The 15,172-nt window shown below is 38.7% G+C and overlaps 1 protein-coding gene across 5 annotated transcripts in view; it reads right to left on the reverse strand.

The window, feature by feature from the left end:
* Window positions 1-15,172, reverse strand: part of CEP152 (centrosomal protein 152) — a 102,981-nt gene that overhangs the window by 26,356 nt on the left and 61,453 nt on the right. For all 5 annotated transcript variants that reach the window (XR_002825615.1, XM_023740652.1, XM_023740654.1 and 2 more), the window contains 6 exons: window positions 14,404-14,513; window positions 13,516-13,644; window positions 13,246-13,381; window positions 7,539-7,724; window positions 5,692-5,970; window positions 3,819-3,950 (listed from right to left, as the gene is read on the reverse strand). Coding sequence is in view for 4 of the 5 variants with exons in the window: in XM_023740652.1 (XP_023596420.1) it covers window positions 3,819-3,950; window positions 5,692-5,970; window positions 7,539-7,724; window positions 13,246-13,381; window positions 13,516-13,644; window positions 14,404-14,513 (972 nt within the window). In the remaining variant the exon portion in view is untranslated. The remainder of the gene's footprint in view (window positions 1-3,818; window positions 3,951-5,691; window positions 5,971-7,538; window positions 7,725-13,245; window positions 13,382-13,515; window positions 13,645-14,403; window positions 14,514-15,172) is intronic.

Here is a 15,172-nt window from a genome sequence, read left to right on the forward strand (position 1 = left end):
TGACTGAGACTGGAGGTGCCCTGGAAAGCATGGCCCCTGGTCTCTCCATCACCCCAGAACTAAAACAATTTCTGAGGCCAACTCTTCACACAGAGATTGGACTGGACTATGCGACATAAAGTGATACTTGTGAAGAATGAGCCTCTTAGTCAAGAAGATACAAGAGACCAAAGGGGTGGCTTCTCTCCAGAGGTGAGATGGGAAGGCAGAGACAGTTAGGAGCTAGTTGAATGTTCATGGGGAATCAGGGGCGGAGGGGAGGAGTGTGCTGTTGCAGAATGGGGTGAGCGGTTGGGGTCTCATAACAATGTATGTAAAAAAAAAAAAATTCTGTATGGGAGACTAACTTGAAATACAAACTTCATTTCATTACAACAATAAAAAAATAGAAAAAAAAAGAATACAAAAAGATTTACACAATGAAAATTATAAAACAATACTATAAGAGACTTTTTAAAAGAGACCTACAAAAATGGAAAGACATCCTGTGCTTATGGACTGGAAGGCTTAATATAGTGAAAATGTCAATGGTACCTAAAGTGATCTACAGACTCAACGCAACCCCGATACAAATCCCAATAACATTCTTTTCTGGAATGGAAAAACGATTGACCAACTTCATATGGAAAGGAAAGAAACCCTGAATACCCAAAGCAATACTGAAGAAAAAGAACAAAGAAGGAGGCCTCACACTCCCTGATACCAAAACATACTAAACAGCCACTATTAGTTCAACAACAGGCACACAGACCAGTGGAACAGAATTGAGAACTCGGAATTAAACCCAGCCATCCACGGACAACTGATTTTTGGCAAGGGGCCAAAGTCCATTCAGTGGGGCAGAAGCAGTCTCTTTAATAAATGGTACTGACAAAACTAGATATCCACCTGCAGAAAAATGAAACATAACTCTTATCTCATACCATACACAAAAACTAACTCAAAATGGATCAAAGACCTAAGTGTTAAATCTAAAACCATAAAATTTTTGGAAGACAGCACAGAAGAAAACTATGGGACCTAATCGTTTGTACAGACAGGATAACATTACAACAAATGAATGACTAGAAGACAAAATAGATAAATGAGACTTCTTAAAAATTAAAAACTGATGCTCATCAAAAGACTTTATTAATAGAGTAAATAAACAACCTATAGACTGAGAAAAAATCTTCAGAATCGACTTATCTGATAAGTGTCTAAGCTCTAAAATCTATAGAAAACTGCAACAACTCAACAACAAAAAGACAAACAACCCAATCACAAAACGGGCAAAGGACATGAACAGAACCTTCACCAAAGAGGGCATCCAAGCAGCCAACAAACATATGAAAAGACGTTCACAATCATTAGCCATTAGAGAGATGCAAATCAAAACTACAATGAGATACCATCTTACCCTGGCTAAAATGGCACTGCTTTAAAAAAAACAGATAACAACAAATGTTGGCAAGGATGTGGGGAGACTGGAACCCTTATCCACTGATGGTGGGACTGTAAAATGGTAAAACCACTATGGAAAATGGTATGGCGTTTTCTCAAAAAAACTAGAAACAGAACTACCATATGATCCAGCAATCCCACTCCTATGTATATACCCTAAAAAAAAACCAAATCCATTGCCGTTCAGTCGATTACAACTTATAGACACCTAAAAATGACACACAAAAAAATATGCACACCTATGTTCATTGCTGCTTTATTCACAATAGCAAATAAATGGAAACAATTGAAGTGTTCATCAACGGATGATGGATAAGCAGTGTGGTACATACATACAATGGAATAAAACGCAACCATAAAGAACAATGATGAATCCGCAAAACATAACATGGAAGGACTTGGAGGACATAATGCAAAGTGAAACAAGTCAAGCGTATAAGGACAAATATTGTATGATCCTTCTTTTATAAGAATTACAAGAATAGATAAATATTGAGAGATCAATGTTCATTGGTGGTTACCAGGAAGGGGGGAGGAGAGGAAAATACAGCAGAGAAGAGTTATTTTTGGTGATGGTAAAAATGGTAGCAATTGTGGATGTAGTGAGCATAGCACAACCAAAGTAATAATGAGTGTTTGAGCACATATGGATGGGTATAGGTAAACTGGAATACAGGTAGGTACAGGTCATACATAGGTGAGAAAAGATAGAAGTATCCATAGGTACATGTAAATATAGTATGTGGGTGCAGGTATATATATTCACTGAAGCCACAAATACGGGTGCTGTCTTAGTCATCTAGTGCTGCTACAACAGAAATACCACAAGTGGATGGTTTTAACGAAGAGAAGTTTATTTCCTCATAGTCAAAGTAGGCTAAAAGTCCAAATTCAAGGTGTCAGCTCCAGGGGAAGGCTTTCTCTCTCTCGGCCTTCTCATCAGTGTTCCCCCAGACTAGGAGCTTCTCGGCGCAGGGACCCCGGTCCAAAGGACGCACTCTGCTCCCCACACTGCTTTCTTGATGGCATGAGGTCCCCCTGTCTCACTGCTCACTTCTGTCTTTTATATCTCAAGAGATTGCCTCAGGACACAATCCAGTCTTGTAGATCCAGTCCTGCCTTACTAACACAACTGCCACCCATCTTCCCTCATTAACATCATAGAGGCAGGATTTACAACATATAGGAAAATCACACAGTACCAGGAATCATGGCCCAGCCAAACTGATACACACATTTTTGGGGGGACATAATTCAAACTATGACAGGTGCTCCTCAGACATAACCAAACACCTTCCAACATTAGTTTTCTGGGTTTGAAGGCTTAAGGCCATAGTCTCGTGGAACAACTCAACTGGCATAACACAATCACAAAAATCACGATCTGCATCCTAGTGAAGTGAGTAGTGTCTGGGGTCTTAAAAGCTTGCAAGCAACCATCTAAGACACAACTATGTGTCTCGACTCACCAGGAGCAAAACAGTAAGAAGGTAATCAAAAGCACAGAGAAGATACAAGTCAGTAAGAGCCACAATCTCACCTACCCTGAGACCAGAAGAACTAGATGGTGCCCAGCTACCACCACTGACTGTTCTGATCAGTGTCTCAACAGTTGGTCCTGGATAGAATGGGAGAAAAACATGCAGCAGAACTCAAATTCTTATTGGAAAAAAAAGCCAGAAAAAGTAGAACAGTAGAGAACCGAGGACCCCCTGAGACGCTCTTTAAATCCAGAACCAAGCTTATCCCGAGATCACATTTTAATGAAATAGCAGAGTGGTATACAAAATAAAGGATATTACCTGTTTAAGGCTGGTTCCTTACTTAAAAACCACCAGTATGAAAGGTCAACAATTACTCAATAACAAAGTAAGAAGATAAGGGGGCAGGGAAACTAGAGTTCTGAAAAGGGAACAAACAGAATACAATTACAGAGAATGTTGACACATTGTGATAAATGTAACTAATGTCACTGAACAATCTGAGTGGAAACGGTCAAATGAGAACCTAACTTGCTGTATAAACTTTCACCAAAAACTCAATAAAATATCATATATATATAAAAAAAAGTTCAAAGTTGCCAGGTTTTAGCAAAGTGATTAGGCCTTATGTTTTAGTAAACATTTCAGAAAGCTACTATGTTTTTAATTGGTTGAAGATGTTCTTAACACCCTTACATATATTTACTGCTTTCAGACTTTAAGGATGTCCAGAACAACTTGATCACGATGATAACAGATACCATTTGCCAGGCCCTGAGCTAATGCTTAACACTCATTATCTTATTTAATCCTGCAACACCTCTGTGACACGGTACAAATTTCCAGGGCTGAAAAGACAGGAGTCAGGAGAGGTGACCTGCTGAAGTTACTCACCCGTTTGGCCACAGCAATCTCTTGTTTTTCTTCCCATTTCTTCTGTTCTGCTCTTAGACGTGCTTTATACTCCGCAAGCTCAGGCAGTTCTTTCAGCCATCGATGACGAGCATTTTGCACAGCTATTTCTACCTGGAGGACATTGCAAGAGAAAGAGGTAAAGTGGGATGCCAAATTTCAAAAAGATTCCATTTTCAAATAGCAACTATACACTGTATTACACACACAAACAACATACACACCCATATAGCTTAGAGACTTAACATATGGCAAATTTTTACGCTGTCGGGAATGAGTTTGTGACTAAAGAATGAGGCAATCCATCAGTTCAGGCACAAATTAAAGACCTGATGAATTATGAGGGTTATCTGTTTATAAACTTGTCACCAGTTATCATGAGATCATTTATTAAATAACGATACACACACATATATCCATATATTCACACAAAATCAGAATTGATATAAATAGCTGTGTTTCTGACTAAAGTGCTAAATACATTTATTTGTAGATTATAGGGAGTTAAAAATAAAGGAAAAAGATACAGCTCCTATAGAAATTTATATCACTTAAAAGTTATTATGAACGTTTTCGTTCTACTATATCATGCTATTTGTTTTTCTTCACAAGACCTATAATTAATGTATCTGTCTATGAGACATTTTCTTAACTTTGTCCAAACCTTTTAGTAAACATTTCAGAAACCTACTCGTTTTTAATTGGTGATGTCCTTGATACGATTACATATACTTACCTATGTCTCCAGACTTTAAGGATGCCCTATAAAACCACACAGAGCAACTTAACAAATGAGCAGTATTTTGAGCACGGATGAAAAGCTGATTATATTGCTAAAACCCTTTATTTCAGGCATTATCTTGTTTAAGAGTTTATAATAAATAACAGATATTAAGGTCCAGGAACCTCTGAAGATCCCGAGATCCAGTCAAAACTATCTTCGAAATAATGTTAAGACCTTATCTGCCATTTCATTCTCTCGGAGTGAATGGTATAGTTCTCCAGAGGCCACATGACGTGATGATGTCATAGCTCTGACAGCCAATGGGATGTGTGTTGGGGTATTCTTGTGCTGTAAAAATTTCTCAGCTTTGTTTTCCAACATAGTAAATACTAAGAGATTTAACCCACATAAACGAAAGCTCTTTGGAGTTTCCAATTTTTAAAAGTGTAAAGGAGTCTTGACACCAAAAAATTTGAGCATCACTGTAATGGATAATACAGATAATATAAGAGACACTAACTCATTTTTATTCTGCTAACACAGAACTATACTTTTCTAAGTATGACATTTCTTAGAAATTAAGTAACTTCCCCCAGTTAAAAGTGAGTTAGCTTTGTGAGTGCTTCAAAGGAAAGGCAATGGCACCACTTTTTGGCAGCTGAGGGGAATTATACAAAAGTCCCATTTAAGGGGTATGCCTGCAGACTCAACTCTACATCAAGTCTCAATATAAATACTGTTAAATAGCTTATTTGCTTTAAGGTTGTTTACCTATAGCTACTTAGTGGAATCTTTTCTTATAAAATTAGATATGGAAAATTCATAATTGAGCTTAATTCAGACATAAAATCCCATCTTCAACCTCAGGCATCTTAATGTTGTGACTGATCTCAGAGGATCAAACGTTTTATAAACTGAAAGAATATACAGAAAAATTGAGAGGTGACAGCTTTGTGACAGAAATATAATGAAGAAACATATATATAATAACATAATAGGCTTTCTACCCTAGAAATGTACAAAATTTTAAAAGCAGAAAAATTATGAACAAGTTAGAGGATAGCATTTTAAAGGTTTTCATTAACAGACAGGCAGTTACGATAACTTTACTAAAATAAACCTGTCTATTACCTGTTTGGCAACATTTTCACAATGCTTAAGTTCCAGTTCAATTTCTCGTTTCCTCCAGCCCTCCTGGAGAACACTCTCCTCTTGCTCTAAATCGTGCTGGATCTTTCGCTTCTGCTCTTCTACCATTGTTGCCATCTCTTCCTTGGAAAGAACATCAACGGCGGATACTTGGTCAGTTTGGCTGCCACAATCTGAAGTCTTCTTTTTCATTTCCTTTAGAGTTTCATCCAGCTTAGCCTGCCACTCCTTTTCAAGCTGTTGAGTGAGTTCTTGTTTAATCTGTTTTCAAAAGAAAAATTGTTTGAGAAGAAAAATATTCAAATAAATAAAAACTAGAATTAATAGCTAGTCAATAAAGCAACCACAGCAGAGTTAGAAAACCATCTAGACAATGTTGTAGTAATTACATAAGGTTTAGAAATTCCATCAATGAAAATATATCCTCAAGTAACACCCGAGTTACTCTTTGGCCTTATCTCTGTGACACAAATCGCATGAAAGATTTAAGTAATGCTGTGCAAGGTCAGGCTATCTCGCTCTCAAGACGCAACCTTCTGAAAGCTCTGACATTGCCACTGCAAAGATGGTATGATTTAAAAAAGTTTTTTTTTGCTATTAATAATTCGTATTTTGCCATAAATCCCATGCTTTGTACAAAGCAGGCACTAGCAAGTCTAATTAATGAATCTAAAATTGAGTGACAATCTGGAAGTATAATTGTGTTCACTTGAACACGTTTGAATCTTGTTTGTTATGATGTTAAATCCCACTGAGTAGACAGTGCATTCAAGAGGGGCCATTATTGGAAGAACGACTTTCCGATTCTTTCCCACTTTCAGCAGTGCATTTTCAGTAGCGCACAGAGCCACACAGAATCAGTCTTATGCAAAACTGGGAAGCAGCCAAGTTTACTTTTCCCTGTTCCTGTTCTCCATCTTCTGGGCACTCAGAGCTCACAAACTGCTTCCCTGGCCCCCAGAGCCCCTGACTGTATTGATTTACTTGAAATGGCCCTCTTGGGTAGCATCTCAAGTTTTCCTGACATTCTCATGAAAACATTAGCTCGTTCTCTCTCTCTCTCTCTCTCTCTCTCATTCCCTTGGGAATTAATTGGTTAGCTAATTCAACTAAAAAAGAAAACTAGGCAACAATGCATAAATGGGGGAATTAGTTTTGTACCATTCAGATTACATGTTTTTATACTGAAAAATGACTAGGAGAATTAATTCCAGGTGCCAGCACTAGATTAATGGAAACGCCATTTTGGGGGAGGGATGGGAGATGAGGAGCAGGGATGCCGAAGCAGAGGACAGTGGTTTACCATCCCATCTTGAGCTAGCGCTGGCTCCAATCAATAGCACTACTGCGGACAGGAGACCCTTGTTTAAGTAGACCAAGAATTTATTTCATTTCCCGTTAAGTTTCTGAGATTATAAGTTGGTTGCTAACTTTCTAGGAAACAATTATTTTCTATTCAGGCAACTGACAGAGTAAGCGTCGAGCTTCTGAGACTGCCCAGTCATCACTTCTTTCCTCTAATCCATAACATGCATTATTTATGCCAAAAATCGGTATGGACTTTTCAGAATCATTTCACGATATGAAATTAGGTCATGGTTTCATTTAGAGGCATCAAAGGAGTACCAAAAAACCTGCTGACTCCTGAACTGGGTTAAAAAATCAAGAGGGGAAATATTTAAAAGTAAAACTGGTGTATAACCTACGAATAGCCTAATTCTGAGACCTAAAAGGGGTGACTATGCATGAACTTGGCAATTAAAATGCAGGAACAGAGTTAATATTACTTTTTTTTAACACAATAATCAGAAATAAATTTAAACCCACACCTCATTCTGTTCCTTCTCCCAGAGTGCTTTGGCTAAGATCACTTCAACTTCAACCTGCTGTTTAATATCAGTTTCTCGTTCTTTCCGCCACTTGTCCTTTTCCATCATAAAGGTATCATGGTACTTTTCTTCAAGTTTCACCTGCAGTTTGCTTACATATTCTTCTCTCTCTTCCAATAGCTGTTTCTTTAAATAAAATTCAAGTAAATATCACTGTATAACACTAACAGTCTCCAGGCTAAACTTATGAAATAATGATTACATGCATGCAATAGACAGCAGCAACAGAGACAGATGACCTTCCTACGTGCTAACTATGAGACGGATTGACACAGTGGCTGTAACGATGGGCTCAAACATAGCAACCACCGTGAGGATGCTACAGGACCCAGCAGTATGTTTCCTTCTGTTGTACGTGGGGTCACTATGAGTCAGGAGTGACTCAGCAGCACCTAACAACAACATGCTAACTCAATCTGTGGACTAAAAATTGTCTTGTAAAGAGTTGCTTACATCTCAAATATTTGGATAAAAAAATTTAAGGATGACTATATTTAAAAAATATCTAATACAATAAAGGCACTCCCAGAAGACAAAGTACTCTTTTAAACAAAGGAAACTGACAATTTTGTTCCTTGCACAGCGTAGGCCCTACCTGTCATGGGACCAATCAGGTACCATAGCCCAGAAGAGACTGATATTTCTAAAAGCCTCGTATTTGAGATAAGCCAAGAATTACAGTTCCATTCTAAAACTATACATCCTGTTATAAATCAGGACGCTTTCTTTCATTATCAAAGAAAAAAAATCATCAAAACTGAAGTGTTATCCAATCAGAACTGTCAATGGTTAATCTGAAATTTAATAATTTGAACTATTCATATAGCCTTCTCTATTCTAGGAACCCAGTTGATCTCAGAACTGGAATCCCTTGCATTATGTTCTATCACTGCAAAGAAAACTCTACCAAGTGATCAAATTATCTGAGAGTTTGTTTTTGTTTTGTTTATTGGTTTGTTTCTTTCAGTTTTCTGCAAGTTTCACCAAGAGGTTATGAGGAGTCACCCACCGAGGCCAATAAAACTATACCACCCGTGAAGGACACCTCACACACTGCCATGCAGCAACAGAACTTTGGCTCTGTTTTGGCATTATTTGTTCATGACTGTCTGGTAGGTTTTCCTCTGACAAAGGACTTGTATTGAGGATACATAAAAATTTCTCAAATTCAATGGTAAGAAAATAAAAAACCCGATTTAAAAATGGGCAAAAGACTTGAACAAGACAGCTCGTCAGAGAAGATATGAGGCAAATAAGCACATGAAAAAATGTTCAACATCACAGCCAGAAGGGAAAGGCAAATTAAAATTACAATAATATACTGCTACATGCCTATTAGAATGTCTAAAAAAAAAAAAATCCTGACAATGCCAAGTTTTGGAGAGGATGTGGAGAAAATGAAACTTTCCTCCATTGCTGGGGAGAGTGCAAAATGGTACAGCCACTCGGAAAACAGTTCTGCAGCGTCGTACGTTGTTGTTTGCTGTTAGCTGCCATCAAGTCAGCCCCCGACTCACAGCGACCCCATTTGTGACAAAGTAGAACTCGCTCCACAGGGTTTTCTTGGCTGCAATCTTTACAGAAGCAGGTCACGGGTCTTTTCTTCCGTGGAGCCACTGGGTGGGTTTGAACCACCAATCTTTAGGTTAGCAGCTGAGAGTAAACCACTGGCACCATCCAGTTCCTTTGCAATTTCTTTTAAGTTAAACACACATCTACCATATAACCTAGTAATCACTCTCCTCAATATTTACGCTAGAGAAATCAAGCTTTTGTTTACACAAAATCCTATTACACTATTGTTTATAGCAGCTGCTGCAAAGGACTTCTTTAAAGTTTTAAAAAGTAAAGATGTTTCTTTGATAACTAAGGTGTGCCTGATCCAAGTCATGGGGTCTTTCAATCACCTCTTATGCATGCAAAAAAGCTAGATAATGAAAAAGGAAGACAGAAGAATTGATGCGTTCAAATTATGGTGTTAGTAATGAACACTGAACACACTGTGGACTGGCAAAAGCACAAACAAATCAGTCTTACTAAAAATACAACCAGAATGCCCCACAGAAGCGAGGACCAGGAGAGATCAACTGGCTTACTGTGGACATGCCATTAGGAAAGACTAACTGCTAGAAAAGGACATCATGCTTGGTAAACTAGAGGGTCAGCAAAAATGAGGAAAAAAACACTAACTAGATAATAGATAACAGGTAACTCTGACGAAGGGAAGACAGTACACAATTCTGGGGAAGTCAGCACTACTTGACCAAGGCTAGGTCATGGAAGCCTCATAGATACATCCAGACTCCACGAGGGACTGAATTACTGGCCTGAGAGCTGGGGACCATGGTCTCGGGGGACATCTAGCTCAACTGGCATAACATAGTTTATAAAGAAAAAGTTCTATATCCTACTTTGGCGAATAGTGTCTGGGGTCTTAAAAGCTTATGAGGCAGCCATCTAAGACACTCCACTGGTCCCACCCCGTCTAGAGCAAGGGAGAATGAACAAAGCCATACACACAAGGGAAAGATTAGTCCAAAGGACTAATGGACCACAACTACCACAGCCTCCACCAGATTGAGTCCAGCACAACTAGATGGTGCCTGGCTACCACCACCAATTGCTCTGACAGAGATCACAACAGAGGGTCCTGGACAGAGCTGGAGAAAAATACAGAACAAAATTCTAACTCACAAAAAAAAACTAGACTTACTGGCCTGACAGAGACTGGAGAAACCCCAGGAGTATGGCCCCTGGATACCCTTTTAACTCAGTACTAAAGTCACTCCTAAGGTTCACCCTTCAGCTAAAGACTAGACAGGCCCATAAAACAAAACGGGACTAAACGGGCACACCAGCTCAGGGGCAAGGACAAGAAGGCAGAAGGGGACAAGAAAGCTGGTAACAGGGAACCCAAAGTTGAGAGGGGGAGAGTGTTGACCTGTCTTGGGGTTGGCAACAAATGTCACAAAACAATCTGTGTATTGATTGTTTAATGAGAAACTAATTTGCTCTATAAACCTTCATCTAAAGTACAATAGAAAAAAAAAGAAAAAGAAAAAAAAATTATTCAACTGTACAACCAAAAAGGGTGAATTTTACTTTATGGAAATTATATCTCCATAAACCTGACTTTAAACAAGGGCGGGGGTAGGGAAACAAAGGAAACCCTCAATGCGATGGATTGACAGAGTAGCCACAACAACGAACTCAAACATACCGATGCTCATGAAGATGGTGCAGGACCGGGCAACATTTTGTTCTGTTATACAGAAGACGGTAATGAGTTGGAGCCAACTCTACAACAACTAACAACAACAACAACATTAATAACCACTAAAAAACTGGAAAAAACCCAAATGTCCTGGGGAGATAGATAAGCAAATTGTAGCCTATCCATACGATGGACTACTAGTCAGCAAGGAACAAACTCTTGATACACACAAAAACAGAATGAATGAATGACTCTCATAGACAATATGCTGAGTGTAAGAAGCTAGTCTCAAACATTTACATACTGAATAATTTCATTTATATGGCATTTCTGAAAAGTCAAAACACAGTGACAGAGAACAGACCAGTGGTTGCCAGCTGTTAGGGATGAGGTAGTGAAAATAACTACAAAGGGATACCATGAGGGAGTTTTTGAGATGATGAAACTGTTCTGTATCCTAATGAATCTATAAACCCCAAAACCATTGACATCAAGTCAATTCCAATCCACAGGAACTGCCCCACAGGGTTTCCAAGGCTGTAAGTCTTTACAGAAACAGACTGCCACATCCTTCTCCTGCAGAACGGCTGATGGATTCGAACCACTGACCCTCTGGTTAGCAGCTAAGTGCGCAACCACCATGCCACCAGGGCTCCTGATGAATCTATACATATGTTAAAATTCACAGAATTGTACACCAAAAGAAAAAAATCAGTTTTACTCAGTTTTTAAATTTTATAGAAGAAAAAAAAATAATTTTGAAGGGCCAAATAGTTTTAACTTTTCTTCTTGCACCTATGCATAAACACTCATGAGCCAAAATAACAGTCAGAGGTAGCTATTTATTGCAACTGACTTATTACATAGAATCCAATTTTACAGTTAAATTCATTTTTTATACCAAAAAATATATTCTCAATGTGTGTGTGTGTGTATGTGTGTGTCTGTGTGTCTGTGTGTGTATATTTAAAAGAAGAAAAGAATCACATTAGAGATCTTTTCCCTACTTTAATTTTTTTAAATATTACTGAAAGCTAAGTCCTCCATTCAAGGTAATTTAAGATCCTTTCTAGCTTTTACAGGACCCCTGGCAGCACAGTGGTTAAGAGCCCAGCTGCTAACCAGATGGTCAGCAGTTCGAATCCACCAGCCGCTCCTTGGAAACCCTCTAGGGCAGTTCTACTCTGTCCTATAGGGTCGCTGAGTCAGAATCAACTCGATGCCATGGGGTTTGGTTTGGTTCTCTAGCTTTTACACTGCCAACACTGAGACGGCTCCTTTTAGAAGTTCTTTTTCCACTATATGATATGTACACATGGCATATTTCTTCTCATATTAGTCTATTCAAAAATAATCAGAATATTAGATAAACTAAATTCCTCACCTGCTCTCTACTATTCTTAAGTCAGTAATAGCAATAGTTTGCTTTTAATATAACTTATTCAGAGACCTATGTGTAGAACAATTATCCAAGCCTTTACAAACATTTTCTAATCTTAGGGCAGGTGGCTTTCAAAGTGTGGTCTGCAGGCTGGTCCAAAGTGTGAGGGAGAGTTAGGCTGTGCCCGGATGAGGTTCCCCACCAAGACAGGGAGAGGAGGAGGAGGGGTGACTGCTTGCTGCATGTGACTCTACTGCTGGGCCCTCAGCAGAGTACATGCGGCCCTCCAGCATCCCTGAAAGGGAGAGGTGCTCTGAATGAGGTCACTCTAACACTCAGACCCTCCTTTCAGGTCCTCCACATTAGCACCTTCCCTATAATGAGGCCCTCAAGTTCAAACTCCTGCACGTCTCCTCAACAAAATAAAATGACAGAGTAAGGTGCTGAGAGAAAAATGGGGCAGAAGGAAAACATCTCAGGACTGTGCAGGGTCTCCTGGGGCGTCTACAAGCCAATGAAAAATGAGAATCCGTGAGTTTCAGACATGAAGCAGCTGTGGTCCACCTCTTGCTTATTTTTAGAACTCTTTTTTCCTTCCTAGAATAAATCTATAAGGGGAATCATTTTTATACACACATATAAATAGAGAGAGAGACATAGACAGAGAAAGGTACACCTGTGTGGTACAAATGATTAATGTGCTTTGTGGCTAACCAAAAAGTTGGAAGTTCAAGTCTACCCAGAGACACCTTGGAAGAAAGGCCTGGCGATCTACTTCTGAAAAAATCAGCCATTGAAAACCGTATAGAGCACAGTTCTACTCTGACCCACATGGGTTGCCATGAGTCAGAATTGATTCTCTTTCTCTATATATATCCTTTTCTACTAAGGTTTTTAATAATCATTTTAATATTTACTATATTTTGTGAGCTGTATTAGTGTGATATAGTCAAAAGTAAAGAGACTTCTATATATACCTTCCCCATTTCACAAGACAGCAAGTGTATTGGTTTAAATGACAATACTGAGGCCTAAGAAAATTTCCACTATACCTTTTCCTCCTGAGATTGCTGCTCCTTCTCAATGGCCTTCCTGAGATTCAATTCAAGATTATCCTTCTCTCGGCACACTGCCAGGTAACATTCTTGCACTGTGGCCATCTCCTTATTCATCTTATCTAAGTCGGACCTTGCATACACAAAACCAGAAACTTAATAACCACAAAAAATACAAGGGCTGCATAAAAAACAATTTTCCTCTAAGTAACAGAATAGGAAAATGTAGTCTCTATATTTAAGTCAGCCACTCTCTTTTCTTCTCACCTAAGCTGCAAGCGAGTCCCCTCATAAACCTCAAAGAGCTGCTGCTTCTCCAAAGCATGCTTTGCTAACAGGCTGTCACGTATTTGGGTTTTCATGGCTTCGTGGTGCTGCTGGTAAGTCCTCTCACACCTAGAAACAGAGAAAGAATCAAGGCCATGCCCACCACCACTGGAAGCACCAACATGAACTTGTTTTTCCTTCCTTCCTTCTAATCTCTTTTCTTTAATGCAAACTAATTAAAGTCAGATTGGGTTTCCCCAACCAAAAGCAGTAATAATTAATTTACAACAGATAGTCTTACGAGAAATTTCAAAATTTTCCTTCTTCGAATGTTTCTAGAGAATAATTGAAACTCAGATGTGAGAGTGCCCCAGTTCTTCAAACAGAAACAATAGTTCATGTTGAGAACTTCTGTTTATAAAAAAATTAGTTGAAATAATTGAGGATGTGGTCCCAAAATTCCAAATCCTCTATACTAAACACAAATATTAGTTAGTTCCCAACTCACAAGTAAGTTATGTTCCAACAGTCTGTTTCTAAGTTTATGATTTGGTACTTGGAAGACATACTCCCTCCCACAGACATCTTCTTTATAAAGAAGAGTAATTTGACTCCCAGACTAGCCTTTAAAAAAATAAAAACTAAGCTATAATATTTCTGTGAACTATAGTTTTCATGGTGCTCTAGAATCCAACCCACTATATAACACTGTTTCTATGGATATGTGTTCCGAATTCTAGTTTGAGAAGCCAGGGATTCATCTTCTCCAGTCTAAGGTCTCAGTAGGGAGGTTTCACACCATCACTTCTCTTGAATCTTCTTGGCAGGCGAGAAGAATCTGGGAAAGGAAGCAGGGAGGCAGGCACTAGGCCTCTACAGGGACCTTACCTATCCACAGCTTCTTGTTTATCACGGTCAAAATCTTGTACCATTTGTCTCATTTGATTACATAAGTCTTGATTTGTATTTCTCAGTTTTTCTTCAGTTTCTTTAAGTTCCTAGGTACAAATGAATAAATTATTTAGAGGAAATAAACATCATTTTCATTGATTTAATGTAATCTTTTTGTTTTTATTCCCTGCCATGTAACATTACCAAAAAAACTACATCCATTGCCACTGAGTCGATTCTGACTCATAGCTACCCTTTAGGATACAGTAGAATTGCCCCATAGGGTTTCCAAGGCTGTAGAACTTTACAGAAGCAGACTGATACGTCTTTCTCCAGCGGAGCAGCTGGTGGGTTCGAACCATCGACTTTTGGTTAGCAGCTGAGTGGTTAACTATGGTGCCACTAGGGTTCCTTCCATATAACATTAGTTGGCATAATATCATTATCATAATTCTACAAAAGAAAAGACTCTCTTCATACTCGGAAAAGAGCACAGATTCATTTTCTCTGACGAGTAGCTTTCTGATAGGAGTAGCAGTTAAAATTTTGTATTTATTTTGAAATATATGGAATGAAAACACTCAACCACAGAAGTATTGGCTAACTAATGCCTTAAAGTAAGTCTTGGAATTTAATAATCTTTAGCAGTGATCTAAATAAGCAAGGTTTTCCTTTTGGGTCAAAGTCTAGCTAAGCATGCCTCTATCAGTCATGCCACTATATAAACAGGAAACTGAAATCACACTAACTGACCTCCTGATGAAAC

This window comes from Trichechus manatus, unplaced genomic scaffold (assembly GCF_000243295.1).
Source record: "Trichechus manatus latirostris isolate Lorelei unplaced genomic scaffold, TriManLat1.0 scaffold00161, whole genome shotgun sequence".
NCBI classification, from domain to species: Eukaryota; Metazoa; Chordata; class Mammalia; order Sirenia; family Trichechidae; genus Trichechus; species Trichechus manatus.